The sequence below is a fragment of the Mytilus galloprovincialis genome, chromosome 11 (genome assembly GCF_965363235.1).
Source record: "Mytilus galloprovincialis chromosome 11, xbMytGall1.hap1.1, whole genome shotgun sequence".
NCBI classification, from domain to species: Eukaryota; Metazoa; Mollusca; class Bivalvia; order Mytilida; family Mytilidae; genus Mytilus; species Mytilus galloprovincialis.
The window spans coordinates 65,660,594-65,687,811 of record NC_134848.1 but is presented as its reverse complement, the minus strand read 5'-3'; the positions used below and the strand labels follow the sequence as shown (position 1 = coordinate 65,687,811).

The 27,218-nt window shown below is 30.6% G+C and overlaps 1 protein-coding gene across 1 annotated transcript; it reads right to left on the bottom strand.

The window, feature by feature from the left end:
• Positions 1 to 12,856: 12,856 nt before the first annotated feature.
• LOC143052625 (uncharacterized) lies at positions 12,857 to 20,302 on the bottom strand. Its single transcript, XM_076225689.1, has 6 exons — positions 20,258 to 20,302; positions 17,507 to 17,794; positions 16,842 to 16,910; positions 16,215 to 16,302; positions 14,064 to 14,110; positions 12,857 to 13,770 (listed from the first exon to the last, which is right to left on the bottom strand). The coding sequence occupies exons 1-6, from the start codon at positions 20,277 to 20,279 to the stop codon at positions 12,902 to 12,904; spliced, it is 1,383 nt and encodes a 460-aa protein (XP_076081804.1). The 5' UTR covers positions 20,280 to 20,302; the 3' UTR covers positions 12,857 to 12,901.
• Positions 20,303 to 27,218: the final 6,916 nt, after the last annotated feature.

Sequence of the window (27,218 nt, the reverse complement as noted above, 5' to 3'; positions counted from 1 at the left end):
TGTCACATAGACATGTTAGTCACATCTTCTTTTATTCCTATTAATGTATGAAGTTCATAAATCAGGGGATATATGGTGAACTATTTACTGGCAAATAGTATTTTTTTATATATATTTTACTCAGAACCTGCTTCAATCAATATACATGTATTATGGGTAATGATGTGTACAATTTTTTCAGAAAATTTAAGCATAAATGTCATTTCTGTATCTTTCTTTTCAACTTCAGCAATCAAAAATTGCAAGCTGAAACAACCAACAATGCAATTCAATTACATTGTACCACCAAAATTACTAGTTAGATTCTCAAAAAAATAGTGAATACCTCTGTTATTAAGACTGCAAGATACATTTTGTGTCCATGACCTGAACTTTTTCTACACAATATTTTGTAAAATTTAAGAGGGAGGGAATAGAATTCAATCATGGCATAAACAAGCTTGTATCAACCATGAAAACATCAATCACATTCTTGATAGATTATAGCAAGTATCTGGAGTAAAGATCTGATTGTCAAGTTTAAAGCTTTATTTCTGGTCACAATATTATAATTTGATTTTTTTATATCACATATATTTGTATATAACATTTATATTTGTGACTATGCATGTATTCTATTATCATGATTATATTTGCTTTTTATGTTTTTTTTCTTTTTTGGGGTTTTGTTTTGTACGATAATTTTTTTGAATTTATGCATTTAAGCTGGTCTTTGTATCTGGCATCAATATGTTGTATTTTATAGGAAATAAACAAATTCCTGGTCTAATGATCAAACTTTGTGAATTATTATACATTTCCTAAATTAAATTTTTTGTAAATCAGGAAAATTTCATTGTGCTTTCCGTGAATTTTGGTTTCGTAGTACATGTATTTGTCATAGTAAAAAGTTTAAGGGATTGTGTACACAGCTACTTTTGCATAGGTACTATTTCTGTACCAAAAATCTGTAGTACTGGAAATCTACTTTTAATATTTTAAATAGTACTATTTTGTTACTTTAAAATTATTGTAATATTTAGGAACCTGTATTTTACAGTACTTGATTTGTACTAGAAATTTAAGTACTACAGATTTTTGGTTGCACGGTTACATTTTCAGCATTTTGATAGTTTGTCTTTTTTAAATCTCATAAAGTTGTGACGTTCAAACATGGAATACTGGGATCATTGTTGGTATTATTTTTGTACCAATATTTTAAGTACAAATCAAGTACTAAAAAATACCAGTACCTAAATATTACAATAATTCTAAACTAAAGAAATAGTGCTAAATATGTAAATTTCCAGTACTACAGATTTTAAGTACAGAAATAGTACCTATGCAAAACTAGCTGTGTAGTTAGATCTAGAGAATTGAAAATTTGCTACTAATAAAAATTTAATGCAAATCAGACTAACGTTACTTTCTCTTAAAAAAACCTGTTTTATAGCTGGGATTGTCATTGGAATCTTTTAACACAGCTATATGTGTAATTACAATCCTCACTCAGATTTCACTATGTTTTTTTTCTGGAGAAAGTAACTTTAGTATGATGTGCATTTAATTTCAGTCATCTATTGTGGGGAATGGGAGATAACTGTATCTAAACTAGGATTCATTCAAAATCATACATGCATGGACATTGTATATCTGATGTTAAGTTTAAAGTTTGTTTAAGTCATTTGACTTCTCCAGTCATTTTAGTGCTAGCAAGATTTTTATTTATTTATTTTGATCATATAGTGATTTTTCTTCATCTATATATTATATATTTTCTACAAATTATGGCATTACAAGTTTATTTGTCAATTAATGAAACTATAGACAAAAGACTATACAGTTTTAAAACATATTAAAGATGAAAAAGAAGAATTTATATTTGATATAGTATTTTTTTGGTTAAGGAAGATTAGTTGCCAAATTTTTCTACAAAATAACTTGTGCATGTATGTGAATCTTCAATGATAAAAATACAAATTTCTGTGTAAAATATGTTCAACTCAAGCTAAGCTTACCACAGTGTATCTATCTAAAAGTGTACCAAGCAATTGGGAAGTTGAGTTTGCTTGTTTAGTGTAAAGCGCACACCACAAATGACCGTTGTCCACATTATTTCTATAATTTTATTAATTATACAATTTATTTAAATGATTAAGATGTGGATTTATTAATTTTTGTGGGTACCAATTTTTAGTTGGTTGGGAAAAATTTACATTTTCATGGATATTTTGTCAATATCTGCATAAAACTTTATAGAAAATGTGTAATTCATGAAACATTTAGATTCATGGTTTATCTCTACCCTTGAAAGTTTATATCCCATGAATAATATTGAATCCACAGTAAACTCTTAAAATCTGGTTTTATTTTAAATACAGTAATGAAAAAATCAAGGAAATTGCATAATCTTCAAATGAAAGGTTGTATTGATAAACAACCACGCAAGTCCATACTTTGTAAAATTGTCACTATAGAAGATTGAGTACAATCAAGTTAAAAGAGATTTAAAAAACTTCTACTGTGATTTGAGACACAGACACATAATTGAAATAAGCATACTTTAAGTATATGAACTGTTACTAGAATGAGCCTTAAATTTATTAAGACATTTAAGCCAGATACAGCTTTATAAATGAACCTTGTTATCCATATGAAATTAAATGTGCCTTAAACCCAAGTTACTTTTTGTTGTGTTTCAATTTATCATAGTTCAAATGACTAAAATTTAGTTTAAAAGTTTTGCTCTGATATAGAATAGAAATAAAACTGTCTGAAAAAGTCAAGTGTATACAATCTTTCAGTACGTTCAATAGTTTCATATTTTTTTTTAATATGCAGGATTTCTTAGTCATATTATAAAATCATGTATGTTTTGTGTATACAGTTTTTCTCTGTATTAAAAATTTATGTTTTATCCCCCTTGGTTGTTTCAAAATAATCTGAAAGTAGTCAAAATGTTGAAGAATAAACTCAGTTCTCCAAAACAGTGGATCAAAATATTATGCAAGCAATTAGGGAGGTTTCATTTCAAGTTTTAAACAAAATCTGCTTAAGTCTTCAACTTTGGAACTCAAATTTGTATTTAGAAAACAAACTACTTTAAATCTGTATTGGTTTTTGAATATCAACAGCGCCAAATAAAACCATGGTGTATTTGATGCATCTTAAAAATGTTGATTATAACTCCTAGTAAAAGAAAATACTGAACCATTCTTATTTTCTGATTCCAAAAAATATTTACTGCATTACCGCTCAATATAATAGTTTGACATCTGTACCAAAGCAATTTTTGAGAAAAATTTGACAAGAATCACACAGATAGGTCCCTTGGCAGGACTCCATTCAGTCAATGTAAGAAAGAACATATCGGAAATTTTCTGGTTTTTTTTGTAAATCAATGTTCTTGAAATTTATTTGACCACCAACGATTTTGCAGAGATTATTTGATATTCTCATTGATATCTTTTGCCTCTTTTTTGCATGATATATATATAATGTATTCAAAGATTATTCCTTACATGGACTTATTATATAAAAAATATGTATAGATATATTTATAGAATGTTGAAATATTTGTATGCATTAAATTTGATAGTAAGACAAAAGCTTTTGATATTATTGGATAGCTTGGTGGATATACATTCATAAAGTGAAAATAGTTGGGGAAGTGTGAGGTAGTTCAACACATATCAATTATTCTATTTGACTATAATCTTTTTATTTTATCATCAACAGACAAAAAATGTACTGGTTGTAAAATTCTGCTATATTAGGCGTTATTTAATTGATTATAGCTTGGTAGAAATACGTTCCTATAGTGAAAAAAGTTAGGAAGTGTGATGTAGTACAACACATATCAACTATTCTATTAGACTGTACTATAATCTTTTTGTTTTATCATCTACACACACAATTCTAACTGGTTGTAAAATTCTGCTATATTGGGTTTTACTATAACTCATTGATTATTTACATATTTTGTATTATGTTGTACTTGTTAAATGCTATTGTTTACATTATTTATTATACATATCACTGAAAGGTATGTTATGTTTTGTATCAAAATTGAAGGATTAAAGTATATTTACAGATGTTCTGAGTTTTCCCTTTGCCTTTTGAATAATTGGAGTGATTTTAACAAAATACTTAGTACATGAAAAAAACACACTGCCTTCTTTTCAGCTGCAGTACACTGAAAACATTTTTCAAGGTGGTTGTCCTATAAGAAAATCTATCCGCATTTCAGGTTACACCCATTTTAATTCACAGCCTCCCAATTTTAAATGAATAAAGAAAGCATCAACACCAAAAAGGAAAGAAATATAACCTTTCAGTTCTAAAGTTATTACACCTATTTATGCAGAAATGCTTGGACACTACAAACAAAAAACAAAGGATTGTAAACTGTTGTATCTTGCTTTAAAAATTCAAAATAAAGAGTTCTATCCACTTTTATTGGAAAAGGTGCATCTTCATCCCATGTACCTTCCATTTCTACTTGAAAAGTATACTGAAGCATGGAAAGTATGAAACCCTACAAGTTTATTTTTACCATTTCATGCCATTACTTTACAGTTAATTTCTTTGGTACTGACATGATTCATTAATTACATGCTTCCTTGATTTGTCTGTCAAAATCGCTTACATGTATTAAGCTTCTATTCTTATGTCCCTTTAGGTCTAATAGCTTTTCTTAACGATCAAATGCTAAAAATGTTCTGAAAAAGTTGAATCTAAAAAAGGTATTTATTTTTTTGTTACGTTACATTACGTTGATTACTACCTAGTTACAATTAATTTTGAAAGGAAAAAAACTATTAAGAAAGGAAATCAAATATGTATTTAAGGAGGAAGGTTTTAGATAATCAAATCAGTTTGTTTCCCTTTTTCGCAGTATGCTAGACATAGGTAAAATCAACAGACAGCAGCATCGGCATAGTAAACTATCTGTGTAACGCTTTATATTTCAGAAGGGAGAATACCTGGATGCTTCATACCTTATCTTACAAAGTTTTCGTCTGTTGTGAGTCCATTGGCCTTGACCTCATTTTCATTATTCATTGGTCAATGTTAAGTTTTTGTGTTTTGGTCTGGTTTTTTTTCAAGTAAAATATTCAAAAGGTCAACTATATTTGGTCTATGGCATTAATGAAAGGTGTATATACCGGGCTTGCCGATATCGTCTAACCGTGACCTTATTTTTAATTGGTCAATGATAGGTTCTATGCACCACCTAGAGGCATTATGTTTTTCGGTCTGTTTGTTCATCTCTCCCGCTTCAGGTTAAAGTTTTTGGTCAAAGTAGTTTTAAACGCCCGTCTAAGACGGTTCCTATTATAGTATACCGTCCACACTACGAACAATTACTAAACACACTTCCACTAACTTTTATGAAACTGTTGAATTGTTTATATCTATTGACGTAAGCTCCCTTTCAATTTTTACAAATTTCAGATTTTACGTTTCCTTGTTATGAAGTTTTATGCTTTAAAAATGGGAAATTTGGCTGTTTTTCAGAGAATTACTCATAAACCTTTCACAAAATTTTATGAATTGTTTATATCTGTTGACTTAAACTACCTTTCAATTTTTATAAATTTAAGATTTTGCGTTTTTTAGTTATGCATTTTTATACTTAAAAAAGTGGGATTTTTTCAGTTTTTGAACAATAACTCAAAAAACACTTTCACCAACTTTTATGAAACTTTAATGAGTTGTTTATATCTATTGATGTAAATTCCCATTTGATTTGTATAAATTTCAGATTTTACATTTTTGGTGTTATGCAGTCTCATTCTTAAAAAAAATATTTTCCAGTTTTTCGGATAATTAATCATCAGTTTATGATGAAACTATGGTGACTTGTTTATATCTATTGAACTAAGTACGCTTTTATTTTTAAAATACTAATCAACATAAGAAACGATTCACGACTTTTTTTTCCGAATTAAAGATGAAGTTTTCAATTTATACTACCAGTATTGAAAGTGGTAATACTTAATGGCCACGGAAATATAAATCCGTTTACAAAAAATTAAATTTTGCTTTTATGACGTCATTAGGCGAAATTTAAATTGTTTGATAAAATTTACATCAACGACACTTTTAAAAACAGAAGTTTCAACTAATGATGCCAACCTCTCATTCAAAGGTTAAGACAATGCTTGCCATCAATTCGTTTTTAAAATAACACAGTTTCTTCGTTAATTTGTAAAGCAAAGTTCGACCCCACAAGAAATCGTTAAAATGTGTACATTATCATTGATTTACCATAGACAGTATGTGTACAGTGAAATTCCAAAAACGGTAACAATTTTAAAACTAATCCGAAAGGTTCCAAATTTATAGTGGACTGTTTTCATATCTTTTTTTGCATTTTTTGAGATTTCAAAAAACACCTTTTTTACCAAAATTAAAAAAAAAAACAATATTTTAACCCATTATTTACAACATGAACATAACTTAACTAGCATATTGAAAATTTTTAAACAAATTTGAAAATTTGTTAAATACTTTGAAAATTGTATGTCGATTTGTTATCCAACTTTCCGCAAAACTAATTTGTACCCTATGATCGTTTACACGGATTTTAGTTACTTTCCGACAGGTTTTGATTTTCATTATCATATTTGCATACATTGCAAATGAAAGCGTTTTAAAATAGTATATCTCATTTTGTTTTATATTCAATACTTTTTGATAAATTTGATTCCAAACTCGTGTATCGTTTCTTTTGTTGACTAGTATTATAGTATATATAATTTCTGATTTGATGTTGTACAGTTGTGGAATTTTTCTTTTTGAAAAAAATGTCGGAAACGGCAAAGGTAATTTAATCGTTGAAAAAAATCATTTAAAGCATAAAGACTAACTAAAAGGACAACGGGCGTATCATGCGCTTATAGCGCAGCTCTTTATTGATGAATTTGTAGTCCAATCTATATATCTTTATTTTCATAAACCAAAATCCATGGTACAGAGATATCATAAACATTAATAATATAACATAAACTTGAAACGTAGTACACATGTTACCTATGCTATGATCTTTTTATTTGAATGCCATATTAGAGTTTAACCCTAATTTCACGGTCCACTGAACATATAAAATGATAGTGCGAGTATGGCATCAGTGTACTATGGACACATTATTGTTGTGTTTGGTTTGTTTTCCAAATACTAATAGCAATAGGTCAGCTATATTTGCCTATGAGACAATTGTGACAATTGTAAGGTGTGCATGTCTGAACGGAAGTATTATCTTTACCTTGACCTCATTTTCATATTTCATTGGTCAATAATAAGTTTTCATAATTTTACCAGTTTATCAAATACTATAAGCAACATGTAAACTATATGTGGTGTATGAAACTATTGTAAAGTTTACAGACTCTCTGCCCTTGTTCATCGGACAGGGATGGTTTAGTGTATGTGATACTTGTAGTAAAACCTTCATGTTACAGACTTTCAACATACATTCGATCAATGATAAGTAAGACAGCCAGACATTTCATCGTGTGCCCTCTTAATAGACTTACTAGTATATCTCGAATTAGACATAATCGGCCATTTCAATACTAGAATCTATGTCAAACAAAACGATTTAAAGTTTGAAAGTAAAAAAAAATCCCACCCTAACAGATATATCAACTACATTCGAATATGAAATACATATTTCCCATCTCATTCGGCGTTCAAATCTTTCCACTGTGACTGAGACTTTATAAGGCGTCAATACTGCCTGAGCAGGAATTTGATGTACCAGTGTTATTTCAAAGAAAGTCTCGTCATTTTTCTATAAAAATCAGACGATACATAGACCTTGCCGATTAATATTCTGTTTACTTCATAAATATTACATGTTGGTCTGGGTTGTACGCATTGTTGAAGTCCGTACGGTGACCCATAGTTGTTTGTGTCATTGGTTCCTTGTGGATAGAGGGTTGTCTCATTGGTACTCATTCCATATCTTCTTATCTTTATATCATGTTATATAGAAGTATAGATTCCAGATCTGTCATTTCTAAAGATTTCTATTTATTTGTATTTTAAAACTTTTAGCCATGTTTGGTGATATCCTTTTAGCGTGGGTAGGTAATCAAAGATCACGCCATATGTGTAATTTTGCTATGGTCAGTTTTTGTATTAATGTCTTTCATTTTTGCGAATGAGCTTTGCCTATACAGTGTCTATGTGTCATTTTGTTTTTTCTTTCTTGGCATTTTTTTTATAGTGATTATGATTATAAATAATCTTTACTGGTGTACCCCAATTTGTGACACTTTACCTATTGTATCTGTTTGTGTTTCTTACAAATTGTTTTAAATACAACAGTATTCTTTGCGACTTGCATACAAATCAGAGGTTTAGCTATAAAACCAGGTTAAATCAGCCAGTCTCTACACAAGAAAATGCCTACACAAAGTACACGAATATGTCATTTGTTTTTCTTTCGTTTGATGTGTTTCAGCTTTTGGTTTTTGCTTTTTTGCTATTTGATAAGGAAATTTCCGTTTTTAATTTTGAAACGTATCATCTGTCATTTCTGTCTGTCTGTCTATTTGTAGTATAAATAAAGTTTGCTTTGACCAATTCAAATCATATTTTACATGTTTTATAAAAACAGACAGCTTGACGGAATAAGTATCCCTTCCTATTTTGATTGTTTTATTTGTTTAACAAGATTGACGGGACATTTCAAATATCACATGCATATTAGATTTTGCTTTGCTCAATTTACTTAAAACTGTATGATGTTGATGAGATCGACGAAAAAAACTAATTTTTAAATTTCTTAAATTATAGGACGTTTACCATTTTAACTTTAGAAATTAAAAAAAAACTGTGGATACTTTATAAAAATCCGGTTATCGCAATACGCAAGTGCGAATGAATAAATTATATTCTATTGTACCTGTTATACACGTGCTTACCTGAATATTCATGCTTCTTTGTTTATTGTTTACAAACGGGTGACAATCGTTGAACTTCGATTTTAAAACACGATCATTAATTAGCTGGCATATTTTCACAACAACACTGACCGATTGAAATATTGTTTAACGATTATTCTTGATGCGAATAAAATGACAGAAGACTAAGTTTATGATATATGTATGCATTGGTTCAATTATTTGATTTACATAATTTTCACCGGTCACTCGTATGACTTTAATAAAGAAAACTCAAAACGATCATCTGAACTATTTTTCTAATGTTTACGTGACACATGAGCGTATTAAACCTGTTCACGTGTGGCGGTATTTACATCTGTATATCCTTGGCCCTCCGATATTTGGCTTTGAGAGTTCCTGATGAAGTTAAACTTAGAATTGCGATTGTGACGCATAAACATGATAAATGTATAAACTGTTATTGTTTTGTTCATTTCTGTCTCAATACCTTTCATAAACAACCACACTATCAACTAGTAATGAAATAAACAAACTATTGAGGTTATGCGCAATATAATTTTATTTATATCGTCATATCCATGTAATACAAATCATACATTTATTACAGATATGCTCTAGAATCAATTGCTTGAAGGAGAAATTGTTAGGCCGAGAGGTTTTATTATTGAAATATAAGTATTCATTTGAAATTGAAAAAAGGCCTATGCACACACATTGATATATACAATAGAGCTTTCTTACAAATTGACGAAAGGTACAAACGAACGTAAAGGGAGCACGTATTTCATTTCTACAAAAACAGTTAAAAGAGTCTTTGTTTTATCCAGTAAAACAGCATTCTTTTCTAAATCAAGTTTATTTAAAAAAAAAATTAATATCGCAAATAATACACGATTATAATATAATCTAACAGAAAAAAATAGTGTCAAATACACTCACGTCCGATACGTTATTTACGTAAACCACGAATACACACATTTCCGCGGGAATTTTTTAAGCACGAGTTTCACGATTAACATTTCAATGACATTATTGAAGATCGTTAGTCTAAAGGAGTAGGTCCGGTAAGGCCCCTTTTTGGCCCAAAAATATAACAGTTTTACAAAATTGTTAAAATGTAAACTTTTAGTTATTTATTGGACAGTTGAATGCTTCTGCTACATAAATATGGGCTGTTTTTGACAATACAATGCACATATATAGGGTTGTATCACCATTAAGTCATGGTAAATTACTGAAATCTTCAAAATTCTATCATTTTAGTTAAATTTTAGACGGTTTCCGTGTAAAACGAAAGTGGCCGCATTCGTGTTCATCCTTAATATTGCAATGAAAGTTGTATTTTATGATAATACATAACATATATAAAGGTTGTGGATGAACACGGATGCGGCCACTTTCATTTTTGACAAAAATCATCTGAAAAGTGACGTTTTTTGGCATATTTGAGAGATTTTTCATATTTGAGCTTCAATCGGATCGTTTTTAATGACTTAATCAGTTAAAATCTTTCACATAAACTAATTGAATTGAGTGAAATAGACACTTAAGTGTTTAAAACATGGTCAAAATCTTTCGTCAGATGAAACTGAAATTTGAGGCCAAAATGAGTCCTTACCGGACCTACTCCTTTAACGACAAGATTCACATTTATTTTTATTTGTTACAGTACACTTTCAACAAATTATCAAAGTGGAATATCGAGATTTGCTATAAAATGATGATACAATGATTTTAAAAAGTAATGTTGAATAAATCTAAAAAAGAAAAAAAAAGACTTTGTATATCAAGAAATAAATCTACAGTTTTGCACCATATATATTGTGGATTTTATAATGACGATTTAACAGTACACATGTTTGGAAGATAGACACGAAGTTGTCACTTATCGTCCAGTGGCTAATATTTCATGAATGTTCAGGACTTAGGCAAAACGCAGTTATACGCTAAAATAACCGTTCCATTGCTCCGGTGTATCATATATCACATTAAGGCGATGATTCAAAAGTTATGAAATGAGCACCAGCATATGACATAGTATAAAGATCATCCTATTTTTTTCATGTTATTATTTTGAGCGTTGCAAATTATGAATCAAGGAAGTATTTGTATTTCTGTTAGGGAAGAAGACATTTGTATTTGCTTTGACATTTTCTTAGGTTAAACAGTGCAACATTGTAATATTAAAAGTGGGGGAGGGGTCGGTTTTTAGTTTTCTAGTGGACATTTTTTTCGTTTGACAACTCTATATTTAGAATACTTTGTAGTGTTACGTCCTCCGACCTGATGGTATCAATAATCATATTCTAACCTATCGTACGTCCCGAAATCCTAAATATATCTCAAGAAAAATCCAATTTAATAAGTGTCGTAGCATGCACGATTATTGTCCGAAGTTCCACGACTATTATATAAATGTGTCAAAATAAAGGATCCCTAAAACGAGTCTTACGTATGATTCGCCAAGCATACGTACCTTTCGTCAATTTGTAAGAAAGCTCTAATGAGTCGTTAAATACACCCAAAGCGTAACTCTTGTTTATTTTGTGTTAATGTAAACATACTTATATACATGACTGCTGTTCAATCACTAATTTTGTCTATGTGTAAGCAACAAATTTAATTTGATTTCTCATTGTATTTCTTGAAAACATGTTTTATTGGACTTTCATTGTGTTGTATACTTAATTACTATACAAACGTGTCAACAGAAAAAAAACCAAAAGGCATATAAACAAAGCACATGAGCAAAAAAAGAAAGACAAAAGTACTAAACATTACCATAATTTAATGTCTTTATAGGGATGCCCGAGCCCAATAAAATACATAAAACAAAAGTTTGTGATTTGGTGAAACGTTTTGTAAAAAAAGAACTAAACTGAAGCAACAATCCTGAAATCACAATGTTTTCGATACTTTCATAACAACAAATTTCAATGAAACTAAATATCAGTATTCTATGCATGTGCTAAAGTACTGAATTATGGGCAATCATTATCAATTGGTTACATTGATATGCTTTACTTTATACATAAGTATTTGATCAGTATTACAAATTATATTAGAAAAAAATTGAAAACACATTATTCAAAACTCACATCTATTATAATTATTTCAATAAATGATATGCATTGAACTGAGTAAAACCTTGTATGCAAGATTTGGAAAATATGACAATGGATTAAATTTATATAGACATTAATAAGACAAAAAATTAAATTAATAAAACACAAATTGCCTTTAGCTAAAAAATATTGAAAACAACACGTTATTAATTTCTTGCGTCCGAAGCGCTTTTCTGGATTTACTTTCATCAGGAACGCTCAAAGCCAAATATTTGAAATCCGAAGATGTATAAGTACCGAAACCGTTGAAGAGCTTTATGTCAAAAATACCTAAAATAAATAGCTAAATTCATCTTAAGCAAACTTTGGGAGTTGAAATCTTAGTTTCTTAATAATTTCTAAATTTATAAACGGATAATTCACCTGTGAACTTGAGATACCCCCGAAAGTCGAAAATCTGCTTCTTACATTGACCCTTTTCTTAATATTGACACATATGAATATTAAGAAACAAGAATCTATAATTAACGTTCAGATTCTACCTGTCAAATTAGTTGTTAAAAGACTGAATATGACAAAACATAGGATAAACGGTCACCATAACGAATTGGTAGGTAATAAATGTATAGATGAATTTGCTTACTTTTATTAAAGCGCTTTTTGCGTAAATGATTTTAATCCTTGTGTCAATGGCGAGTTTATCTATCATAACAAAAGCTTGTTTTTCAACTTATTCTTTTTTTAAATAGAAACAGTCATTATTGAATAGAAATTGGTTTATTTAGCTTTTAGCCAAATGTATTTTCTAAATAGTGGTGTAATTATAAAAAGTTTAACACAGGTGTTCTTAAAGACATTACGACAGAACTGAAGCTGGTCTTAAATTTAATAGCACTAGTATTCACTGGCTTAGGAAACTTTAGTGAACTGTACGATGTTTCAAAGTATAAACCGCTGTTTTGAAAGTAATGCATCAATATGATGTTGTGACATGACTTGTTCTGCAGCTTCTGACCTAGAATTACTTTGCTTCAGTTGTTTACTTTTGTCATCAACTTGCCTTATCTTTTGTCGTTTCTCGTCTTCAATTTTGCCCAATCGTTTAATGAGTTTTTGTATTTCTCCCTCAAATTTCTTTTTTTCATCTTCAAATTTCTTTTTTTCATCTTCAAATTGCTTAATTATCTTCTGTTTTTCGTCCTCATAATGCCGAATAGTCAATCGTTTTTCATTTTCCTTTTTTTGTGTTTCTATCTGAATGGCTCTTTCTGATTCTTCAAATATTTGGTTGCTAAAGTATTGGCCTTGGTTTTGTCTGAACATGTCTTCAATCATTTTCACAAAACATTTTACTTGTCCATATTTGCGGTCTTCTGATGCCGCGGTGTCAAAAATAATACATCTGGACCCATCGTGACCATCTTTAAAAAGTCGGCGAAGTAGAAGCGAACTTTCAATGTATTCTTCGGGTGCGAATCTGAACGGTTCACTTTTTATAAACATGACTGCAAGATACTTCATTAAATCTGAACCAAAATATTCTCTATATGGCCTTAATGTTGATTCTAAGACTTCAAGCTTCAAGACATCTGTTATTAGCACAAACGCATGTGGGCCTGGGGAAGTAAGAGCAACACAACGTGCTATTGTCCTTTTGTCGCCCTCTTCGTTATTAGTATTTTTCTTAAAACGAGGAAGCATGTAAAAGCGTACTATATGTCCTATACAAAACTTCATGGCGTCAAGAACACTTATTTTATCCGGCTCCGTTGTTTCGTCCATAACGATTAGTCGGTACTCTTCAAAGACTGTAAGATATTAACAAAGTTCTATATTTGTATGATCATATCATTTTTTCAAAATCGTCAAAACTGATAAATCATAAAGAATTCGATAACAAATTATATGATAATTTGAATAATTTTGAAATTTATGGACATCATGACAACACCTTTTCACTGAAAAAGGCGTAAGTTCCAATGCTTAAAATTATGCAAAGAATAGATATTGTTTGTATCGATGATTAGTTATCATTTATGATTAAAAAGAATTAAATTCATCTGTTGTAATTGTATTAAAAAAGTAGACTAAGTAAATTTACCTTTGAAAGGCGTAAATTCACTCATTGTCATGGTCCTAATAAGTTTTCTAAAAGAAATATGAGATTTCATTTTAACCGAGATGTTTTTCCATATAGAATCGCATCAACCTGTACATGAATTCAAATTTTCCAGCTAACAAGATTATCAACGACTACTAATCTATATCAATTTGGTGAACTGTACATGTGCTAACATTCATCTCAATTACGTTCTATTTTATGAGGATATTTCCTCTTTAAACCCACGATTTTTTCTTAAAAGGTCTTTTTCCAGTTCAGGAATATGGTAGTTGTTATCTAAAAGTTTGCTTCTATGTATGTTGCATTTTCGTTTGTTTTTTGTTGCACTTCAGTGTTTTGATTGATGACTCATTACCAGCGGTATACAATTCATGCAACAAATGGCGTTACTTTTGGGCAGAAACTCAACGTAATGGTGTCTGATTGATGTTATCCACGAATGACCGGTACCTCATAGCATATCTAATGCGTCTGACGGATCCAAATTATAATCGAATATACGAACTACTGCAGTTCTTATAACGTGACTCTGTACTTTAAAAGATCCCGTCAGTATGATATTGTTTAATTTTATGTCATTATGATATATTTCTATTATGAATTACAAAATACGTTGAACCATGAACGTCAAAATCATTCAATCGCGTAGTGGAATTAACTATTTGTGGATTCTTATAAATTCTATATATAACTTTCGGACTATTTTCAATCTCGGTCAATTTCTGAAATTTATTTTTACATACTTTTGATTTTTTAACCCTATATGCTAACATTGCCTATGTAAATTTTAAAATTGTTTGTATGCACATTGAACGACAAATTAGAAATTTCTGACGTCAGACACACAAATAAATGAATGTGTTTGTAGATAGATGTGTTTGTGTTCTGTTAAATTGTTCCTTTTAAAATTGTTATACGATGATGACTGATGTACCCATATTTTGACTATTTTATTTATTGTGTCTGTTTAGTTAACGCATCAATGTAAATATATAGGAATTTGATGAGACTGTCATCAAAGTGAGAGGGTTAGCGCTATAAAACCAGGTTTAATCCACCATTTACTACATTTGAAAATGCCTGTACCAAGTCAGGAATATAACAATTCTTGTCCATTCGTTTTTTATGTGTTTTGTTATTTAATTTTGCCATGTGATTATGGACTTTCCGAATTGATTTTCTTTAAGTTCAGTATTTTTGTGATTTCACTTTTTACATGTGGCGAACGCATACTCTTTGACTGAACTTTTCCGAAGATTTAATCAACTGCAGTTACTCGTAAGGCTTTTAACAATGAACAAAATCATACCGTTCAGCCAATTAAACTTGATTCGGGGTTTCAATCATTTTCCTTTTTAGAACCTTGTTCTATATATTTAATTATTTACCTGAAATCCTCGGTACATGAAATATTTATAGAACAGAAACATGTTGCTATACTTTGCCTACTTTATCGTAAAATTGCAGGCAACAGCTACAACCACCATACACAAGTATAAGAGATTCCTGAGTCGAACCGATAGATAACATTATGGCCAAGACAACGTTTCGAACAGACATAAAAAATTACAAAAAAAAACTCCTTAGAAAGCTAAAGACTGAGCAGAATTAAACCCTTCAAAACCTTTGTTGAACATATTTGCTAAGGTAATCATGTCTAGCATATTGTGTATAAGTTTGAAGACCTAGGGTTGAGATGAACACTTTGTTAATTATCATATTTAAAACAAAATAACGACGGATGTCACATCTACTAGATCTTCCGATGTACATGTGTACACCATCGATTATTGTTTGTGTTCCCTGTTGCTCAGATACAAGCTTGTTATAGTGTGTTTGGTAGATTTTGGTTCTTTTTTTGTTGTTTTCACATGTTTGACATTCGATTGTCAGCTTATCGTTTTTTTTTATTTTAATAACCGATTTTGAGTCTTCTGCCAATATATAAAGAGCTTACAATATATAATCGACATTGACTAAAACATGTTATGCATTATACATTCCATATTTTAATATGAAGTTAAGTTACCGTCAATTTCATAAAACATATCTCGAAAATGTTGTTTGTTGTTTAAAACTATATTGTGGTAAAGAGAAACAAACCCAACAAAATAACCAATTATATTTTACCTCTGAATACTTTGTTGATCTGATAAATTCCTAAATACATGCGAGGGTAAGCGGACATTTTTTGTTACATCATTTATACAAACTGTGCCTAAAATATAACAAAGCAGGTAAATCAGATGATAAACTTAATACTAAGCTAAAAAGTTTAACCGATTTGAGAAATTATCTGTTTAATCCCATGTTTATAAGTTTTGAAATTAATTGGCCATTGAACTTTTCAAAGTTGAATGCTACTGATAAGTCTGGTGTAAAGTAAACGAGTGTCTGATACTCTTAATGATAAGCATAGTATTATTGATAAATTTAGAGCCTTTTTGTGATACGCCATTTGTTGAACGTTTTAAACTGATAGTTAGTGAAACTCCGGCCGAAATATTTATAATCGATTTTTTTTACGTTGAAGTTTATCCATCATGTACATAGAACAAAATTAACAAAATATTATTGAATTTTACTTCGGAATGTTCTTCAATTATAGTAATTAATGGAACCGTCGAACTGTGTGTCGAGTACACTGACGAGTCTATGTAATCTGTTCACGTAAACTAACTTATACGCTAAATATTTTTTAGAGTTTCAAGCTAGTATGACATACAGTTAAATGAAATATATCATTTTAAACCTTACCAATTTCATCCAATGATACTGTGAAATAACATTTTCTACTCCTCAGTTCAGGTATTTGCAAAATGGCACCTAGGAAAAGAAGTTTGATGATCTCAGAATTATGCTTTGCTACGATACACTTCAGACCAATGTAAGTAAATTTCAACATTAATAGTTAATGAGATACATTGTTTTATCGAAATTACGATTATGTTCTAAAGACAAATACAGCATTTTAAACCTTATTCCTAACAATGCTAATTTATGATCTACTCTAAAAAAGTAAAATAAAATTGAAGGAAAGAAGTTAAAATTTATATCAAGCACGTAATACCCTGATCAAAACACCCTAACTATAGTAAGCAAATACTTTGAGCGTACGTAGTGATATTTTAGATCTCGTTTTTAATAAAGTTAATACAGGGTAGTATGAATAAAAACATCTTAAAACAACAAAACACATACTACTGTTTAAGTTACTATAATAGACAAGTGTTTAAAAAAACAACACGTGTGTAATGATAAATTGCATTATCAATATCATCGTAAAAGTATACAAGATGAACGTGATGTGATTTCAACAGCGGACACAAAGTGTGAAACGTTTGCCTCTCCTACGAATACACTGAACACAATCTTTGTTAAGAAAAACAAATTATAAATATTTATCATTGTCATTGGCTTACCATTCCCATCCTCGCATTTTCTACAATTGACGATGTCCATGTGGACCTGGGATCGAAAGGTAAAGGCCTTTTCAAAAGCCAAAAGTACGTCTTCGTTACAAACCACATACTGCAAAAACGCAATAGCTTTTCGTCGTCTTGACTTGTACCCACTAAAACACTCTGTAGATTTAAGCATAGTATTTCTTCTCAATTCTTTCACTTCATTCAACGTGTCCTCAATGATGTCGTCCTCTATTTCACCAATAATTGTTTCACGATTTTGTCTTATGGTTGTTTGGTAGCAGGCTGTAAAAATAATGCCAATTATAATTTTGATTTAGACAAAAAAAACATAATGCAAACGTATGAACAAATTATTATTATGGAGAAAAACAGAGGTCCATTTCGTCTTAGATGTGTTATCTTTTTGTTGTATATGTTTCTTTACATTGTAGTTGTTTTGAATATTTAAGGAATACTGAATTGAGTTTATTTGTTAATTGATATAATATTGATTGTTTAGTTCAATTAAGTCGAATTCAACATATTTGACCACATATTGCCATTTTTACAAATATATTTGTTAACAAAATAGCATTTTCAAATTTATATTTCGTACACTCATAAACTTTTGATAATATATTTGGAAATTTTTTTTTTCTAAAAGTATTAAAACAAATATCTTATTAATCATGCAGTGTTTGCAATTGTTTGTAATACCGTAGTCCTTCTAGGCTCTAGGATAAAACGAAAATTTTGACGATCGTAGTGCAATCGAGCAGATCGCAGTAAGGACATTGTCATTGTCATATACAATTTATAAAAGCCCTCCAGTTTTTGTTTGTCTGTATATGATTTGGACCTCTTGACTTTTATCTCCAACGGCTCAATCATTCTTGACACATCTGTGCCATCCATACAATCGTTCACAAAAGCATCGTTATTTTATCTTGATGGACCAGCAAACAGTTGTGATTCAAGTTGGATTGGTCGGTCCGATATATATCTTTTGGATCATGATTCTTTACTATCAGACCGCCTTTTGCGTCTGCCTCTACCTCTACCCTTACCCTCACGTAGATTTTGTCTGCATGTCTGGGTTGTTTCCGAGAACTCTACATATCAGTGAGAAATAGAAGGAATGATACAGTATTTATATGGAACACGATCGTTATTTCTGGGAGCGTAGTAAGATCGCGGTATGAACGTGGTATGATCGTAGTATGGTCGTGGTAAGATTATGACTTTATCGCAGTAGAAGCACGGTAAGCACGTTTTGCAATCGGATAAATCATGGTATGATCGTAGTGAGGACGTAATGAGCGTAGATAAATCGTGATGATCGTAGTGAGGTCGCAGAATAAACGTGGTGAGAACGTGGTCTAATCGTAGCGGGATCGTTGTAGAGGCGTTATGAGGACGTAATAGAAACGTGATTGAAACAAAAACTTACATTTTCATGCCGATCATATTGCAATCTCACCACGATCTGAATTTATTTTAGATCGCGGTGAGCGTAGTTCGATCGTGGTTTAGTGTGACTTGGGCTTTAATAAAAGGAGTCTGGAGTCCTATGGAAATCAATAATGTTATTGATAATCTCTACAAACGATTTTGTTTTATGAATTTATACTTCGTACTTTATTGACATGAATATCAATAATGTGGTCTTTTTGATAAATTTCCTGTTTACAAAACTTTGAATTTTGCGAAAAACTAAATATTTTCTTATCCCAGGCATAGAGATTACCTAATCCGTATTTGGCACAACATTTTGGAATTTTGGATACTCAATGCTCTTCAACATTGTAGCTTTATAAATATTTTGATATGAGCATCACTGATGAATCTTATGTAGACGAAACGCGCGTCTGGCGTATTAAATTATAATCCTGGTACCTTTGATAACTGTTATTGAAATAATGCCATATATTTGAAATATATGCAACACTGTATTTTACTGAATACATTTGAACGGAGAATATCTTGAAATAAATTTCTATTTTTTAGTTTGGAATAATTTAAAACAATAAATGTTTATACTCCAAGTCATAAGCCGTATTTGTAAAACATATGCAATGCTCTAAAATTTGGTTGGCCTTCAAACTTTATTATTTGGGCGGCGCTAATCAGTTTCATGTTAACGACACATGAGTCTGACGTTATACTTTATGATCATGCTGTTTTACAATGTTGCTTTCAAATGGTGAAGTTGAAATCATCCCTTCGTAAATTTTACAGACGCTATCATGAGTTAGTTGACCGTTATGGAATAATCGTTTCACAATTGTTATCATATATGTTCCTTACGTCGTAACTACATTCCTCTTCCTTTTCATGAATGTGACCTACCGAATTAGAATATTTACCGGATTTGTTATTACATAAGCAACACGACGGGTGCCACATGTGGAGCAGGATCTGCTTACACTTCCGGAGCACATGTGATCCCTAGCACCCTTAGTTTTTGGCAAGGTTCGTGTTGCTTGATCTTTAGTTTTCTATGTTGTGTCATGTGTACTATTGTTTGTCTGTTTGTCCATTTCATTTTTAGCCGTTGCGTTGTCAGTTTATTTTCGATTTATGAGTTTGACTGTCCCTCTGGTATCGTTCGTCCCTCTTTTGCATCATTAACATACAACCTATAAGCAGGCAAAATTGTAAAGGAAAACAAAGATGTTGCTGTATCATGCACTCAAATTGAGATTTGTCATTGATTCAAAGTCTAAATTGAATTTCTTTTGTTCAGCTACACTTAAATACACAAACCTGTGCACAACTCTTTTGCCATTTTCTTTTCGCTATGCTTTGTTTTCTTTCCTGCAAGAAACCCAACCATTAGTTTTATATCTTTTTTTACAACATAATTAAAGTAATGCATCATTTTGATATAAGATGGTGAGACTTTATTTGTCTGTTGTTTAAAAAAATAAATTCTTGGTCGTAAATTCACAGTGTCTTGCGTGTATTTACCACACACGAAACTCTTATATTATGAGTTAACAAAGCATTATTATCTGTAGATACAAAATTTAAATGTTTGTTACAATGGTTAAACCAATGATGAGTAAAACATAATTACAAAAAAGTATTTACCATCTGTTATAAACGTGTCTTTAGGAATTTCTTTCAGCATAAATTCTATCACAGCATCCTTTTTAAAATATTCAACTAAGCTACTAATCTGAAATAATCTGCTGAGACATAATTTCATCTTATCGTCAGCATGTCCATTTAAGATGCTCAAAATGATATCTGGTGAAAATGTATGCAAGTGGAAATATATCGACCCCTCTCTTATTTCTAATACGTCAGTATTCATTGTTTCTTGCAAAACACTTTGAATTCTTTCCTCTGCATCAATCACTTCACTGAAATTTCCTATTCCCTGTGCATGACTTTGAAGACCAAATAAATACGTCTGGGTTGGAATAACTGATGTGCTCCCAAGACTGAGTTGGGTTTTACCAATCCGTAACGGCGCCGGCATTGTTTCTACAACAATTCAAAATCTATTAACATAGTTATTACAATAATGAGTATGAAAGGGCACAATTCAAATTGACCCTTAATATCGGATATTAGAATGTAACGTTCCATATATTATTTGCTCATACTTAACTTTGATATCTTTATAATTTTTTCATGAAACATATAACTACATTAATTTTGTATAGGAATATAATACACTGCTTGTCTAGTTGATGTATGCTATTCATCAATGATAAAGATAAATAAATACATCAATTGGAATTAAACAAACAATAGGAACTACGACCTGATCAACTTTCTCAAAATTACAATTTAAAAGTTGAATTCATATGCTATGATTTAATTACGTTAACCTTCGAGTCTTTTGACAAGTACCATAGGTACAATAGCAAATATTTTCACAACAATACAAACCTACATGGAAATCGTCAATTGCTAATTGTTATGCTAAATTCCCCTGACTAAATGAAACGATAAAAACTGAAATAATGTTGTTTTACATCTTATTGTCAACTAGATGAACTAAAAAATAACAGTTGCTTTAACGGAGGCAATGCTTGTTACCTTTAAAGATACCAAATCAAACCGCTAAGGTATTAATTCCTGGAATGATTTTAAGGTAGTTAACTATATATGTATTCTAAATGTTACTCTAGGTATAACAACCAATTAGTGTTATTGGGTATAGAACAATATACTAATATACTTTATGTATGAAATAATAAAATTTTATTCTTAAATTTTGCAAAACGACGACGACAAAATCTAAGACAGCACGACCTTGGACAATGATTTTACAGGAACATGTTTGCAACACGATGACAACACACTTCAGTTAAGTAACAAGCTGTATCCTAATATTACCATGCAATTTGTGAAATGAAGAAATGAATACATCGTCAAGTAAAACAAAAACGTAGTCATTCGTCGTAATATTTTTAAGAAAGTGAAAGTAGTAAATAGATTAAATCAAAACTAAGATTTATATTGTTATTGTACATCTTCTCTTAAACTTGATAAACTCTACGTTTTATTCGAGTTTAGAGAATAAAAAATCAAAGAAATTAAAAAGAAACTTTTCAATAAAGAAAATAAAACAATATTCAAAGAGATTAAAATCATGACGTGAAAAAACAACCAACATTATTTATTTTACTAATACCTCTGTCTTCAATTAAAGTACAAAAAATCATTCCATATACCTTCTTCCATATTTAACTGACTCCGGATATATTCCAGAACATGAGTATGGCCTGTGATATACATTATTTGAATGAATTTAGGGATCCAATCAGTGTTTTCTTTTCTCAAAAGTAGTTCCACCAACATCGTTCTTTTGTCTGTCCGTCTCGGCACATCATCAATGACGTCATGGTCGTCAATGCTTATTATGTCATACTCAAACAACATATCTTGAACACCGTGAGTTAAATTCAACTCATCGCAAATATAGATTGCATTCTGTTGTAAAATTTCTTTTGTAAACTCTTGGTTCGTATGAGATGCATTTCCATTACAATTCACTGAAATATTAAGGTCATGTAAGTTTCAACCTTTATATTTATTCATTACTTTACATATTCCACCTACGGTAGTCACTTGTGTCACATTTGTGACTAAAACAACTGTGTTGCTTAACTCGGTAATTAATTTGATAGTATTTGATATATTTTATAAAAGAGAGACGAAAGATACCAGAGGGACAGTCAAATTAATAAATCGAAAATAAACTGACAACGCCATTGCTAAAAATGAAAAGGACAAACGGACAAACAATAGTACACATGACACATCATAGAAAACTAAAGAATAAGCAACACGAACCCCACCAAAAACTAAAGGTAATCTCAGGTGCCCCAGAGGGGCAAGCAGATCCTGCTCCATATGAGGCACCCGGTATGTTGCTCATGTTATAATAAATCCGGTAAATATTCTAATTCGGTAGGTCACATTCATGAAAGGGAAGGGGATTGTAGTTACGACGTAAGGAACATATCCGATATCATTTGTGGAACCTTTATTCCATAACGGTCAACCAGCCCGTGGTGGCGTCTGTAAAATTTACGAAGGGATGATTTCAACTTCACCATTCAGAACTCTATAAACCATATGCATAAAGCGATAGCGTTACACTAATTTATATAGAAACTGTATTCGGTACTTATATATTCCGGCATTGTGTAATTGTGCTACGGTAAAATTTGTATTCTTGTCTTTCTGATTACCTTAATTCTTTGTATGTATGCCAATTTGATTTTCTTGATTGACATTGTATCTTTTCCATAGTAATAAATAGTATATTACAATCATGTTGACTGCTGAATATGTGACCTTTTATTTGATATTTCTGTTAACTTTGCTCACACATGGTTTACACTAATGTACACTTTTCCACACAATGAAATGCCTGAAACAAGTCAGGAATATGACAGTTGTTTTCCGTGAGTTTGTTGTGTTTGAGCTTGTATTTTTTTCTATTTTATAAAGGACTTTGCATTTCGGAATTTCTTTGAAGTTCGGTATTTTTGTTATTTCACATTATAGGTTGAAAACATATATCGCCAAAGTAGTCTAGATGTGCCGTTAACCGTCATTTTCAATGATTTGTTTTTGTAATACATGTTACCGTTTTCTTCTAGTTAGCTGCTCTGATATGAAAACTTTTAACTTGCAATTTCAGATATTTTTTAATTTGGTATTTAAAAAAACCCCAGGAATTATAATAAGTTATATATATATATTTTGAAAAAAAAAACAGTAACAAAAGTAATAAAAATGCAGTAAGTAAATACACCATGAAACTAGCTGTTGAGACAGACTAGACGTGAAACGTGTGTTTTAAAGCCTCACCATTGTCCCCATTGTCAGATGTAATTGTCTTGATTAAATCAAAATTACTATTGTTTGAAAGTTCCTTGATGATTAAATTACAACTGTCTTCACCCTTCCTTAAAAGTCGTTTCCAGAATATGCCCATTTTCAAAATATTTGCGGGTAAACAATTAATGAACTTAAAATCTTCTTCAGTGAATGCTTTGCACAAACGAGCAATTTCATTTAGTTCATCAACCTTGATATTGCAGTTTTTTACCAGACTGAAATGGCTCTTAATTATTTTCTGAGAATTCCCTAAAAAAAGAGAAGATATAAATATGAAATTTCTACATATATCATGGAACATACATTTTACAACAAATTGATGCCACTAAAAGAAGCATAAAAACGATATCAGTGATAAATGGCGATGTAAATCTATTTAGCATGAAACATATCTAATTCAAGTGAACACATTAAATAAAACTAATAAAACATTGAAAGAAATAGATGATCAGTCAATTTTTCAAGATTAAATATGAAATGGTTTAACATGTTTAAAATAAATCAGTTCATGTGAAAAATATGAACCAATTATACTCTCAGATCTAAATCTTTATAGGGCCGTATCATATTATTAAATGCCATTTCTAAACAACAGTCATCAAGTTAACTCCTGGCAGAAGCTTTCAAGAACAATATTTGAAATCAAAAACACACAAGGGCCTATTATTTGAAAAAAGGGGATAGCGCATTGCGTTTTCATTATAATTATAATTGGGATTTGGTTAAAACTAAGTGAGTGGTTTGATAGAACTGAATACTAGAAACTACAAAAAAGTCATGAAAAATCTGACGGCGGCAATTTATAACTGGAGTAAAACAAATTTAGTAGTTCGAATTATTATAATACTTAAAAGCTGCATCGGATAGAAATCAAACTTATGGAAGTGTATTTATATATGTTCGTGTTTATGCTCTCAAATACAAAATGAAAAAGATGATTTCTGATCTGTTTTTAAGGGTTCAGATATCGTTTCAATTTTCATACAGTAACATACTTTGCATCTCGATTTTTTTTACCCGAAACCGGCTATCGGCTCTGTCTTGTGGTATTGCACTTTACTATTTCTTCTTATTATTATTCTGAGAATAATATGAGGTTTTGATGTATGGGTATTAACGGAAGCAGAATGATCATCATTTGAATTAGGCCGATATGATATTTGTAAAATGTAACACATTTTATGAAAGGGATATTTATCGAGAATGACATGGTTAACAATATGCAATGTTTGCTTAAAAGCGTTGACACTCTAAGACGTAATGATTTACAAAAATTGAAAACAACACGTTTAACAATTTCTTGCGTCCGAAGCGCTTTTCTGGATTTACCTTCATCAGGAACGCTCAAAGCCACACATTTGAAATCAGAAAATGAATAAGTACAGAAAATCGTTATTGACCTCGGCATTCTGGACAAATAAGTATAGTTTTATTAATATACAAAAATAAATCCTATTGTAAATACTGATTCTATAAGCAATGAAATTAAACTGCGACATTTGTAGTATATGGAATATATTTCACATGTTTGTGTTGTTTTATGCTTTGCATGATATTTTTATGAAGACTAGCCTCACATACGCACCATAAAAACAAATGATGTGATTTTAAGAATAAAATGTGTTTACCTGAATAATGCTGTCTCCCATAAAAAACAAGTTTTGACTATGTAAAACTATATTTTTGAAATGTGTTATTAAAAAAGATGGAAATTAAAAAAAAACCCGATCAGTTTCTTTTGATCAGTTCGATAAGTTGACATGTTTTCCATAGAAAAGAGAATTATACACATGAACATATACATTTCCTGACAAATTAATGATTTATTAATATTTTGTGGGATATTGAATCTCGATAAAATTGCTATTGAAATAAGTGACGTTTGCTTTCTTTACGTTCATTGTTTGAATCTTACTATTCATAGGCTATGTTTTCAATATTTAATTAATTTCTTCAGAAAGATATCAAACAAAAAAAAAAACAACACGACTAATATAAGTGTTAAACACTTTAACATACCTTGTATCAATAAGTCTAAATTGTCATGTACCGATTCTTTAATTACTTCTGCAAATATCATATTAAAATAATAATTAAATGTTGATGATAGTAAGACACTATATACTCAATAATTTGATTGATGAAAATGTAGCCATATTATCAATGACATTTATTTTTAATTATTTTTACCGTAATCAGATATACAGAAAAACCTGTATAAACCGGCCGTCTACGGGACTATGAATAAGGGCCGGTTTGGACAGTGAGCCGGTTTATTCAGGTTTCCGTTTTGACCGGAAGTTAGTGTCTTTTGACGTCCGATATTTTGCATGTTAAATGTTCTCGCTGACTGTAAATTATATCTGATATATTGAAATACTTTCCCTTCGTTTTTCATTGTTTGCATTTGCATCATAATGCTAGCGATGTTTGGATTGTGAGACGAGAATTTGATTTACTTCCGTGATCATTAATTTGAAATGTTGGAAGGGCCGATTAAAAAGCCAGATTATCATATATATCAAACGAAATTTCATCACATCGAAACGTTGTCGTATAGTGTACAATACCATTGATTGTTGTCATCCGGGTGTTTTTCATTATCAAGGGCATTTGTTAAGGGGTTCACAACGGGGAACCCAGGATTTCGAAATCACGATGTAAATTTCTTACTCGGCGATTTAAATTTGTTAATCCAAGTTACAACGTAAGTTCAATCCGAGATATATTCGGTGTGTCTTTTCGTTTAATTGACACGTTTAAAATGTTTTATAAGTAATACAGCTCACTACTGCACGATTTTAAGTTCACAGTTTAACACCTGACTAATTGATTATCCTGAAAAGTCATATTGTATAAACAAATATGTTTTGATTGCATGTCGATCATTGAAATTAATTAGAATAACCGGTTTTGACAGATACTAATTAATGTAATTAAGAGTATTGGGACTTCATAACTAGACCGGAATTCGGAATACACAGGGTCCGGTTTACAAAGGGTATTTTAACAAAGACTTTGAAGGGGAACAAATGGGACTTTCATTTTCGGCCGGAATGGACAGGAAACCGGTTTATTCAGGGTCCGGTTTAATCAGGTTTTACTGTACATGTACTATAAATAAACTTACGCCCTTCTTCCAGTTGCATAATCAAATGTGGACACTTTCATTCCGTCGCTACAATATAAATACAAGTTATTTGGCAATAGTTATAAATGTTTGAACAGCAAGTATATCGAAAGCTAAAAAATGCAAAATTCTCACGTACTACTGGAGAAAAAGTCATATCAATTTAAATATTTCCTTTCTTGACAGTGATATCCCTTTTGTATCGTTTTGTTTTTTTATATCAAAATG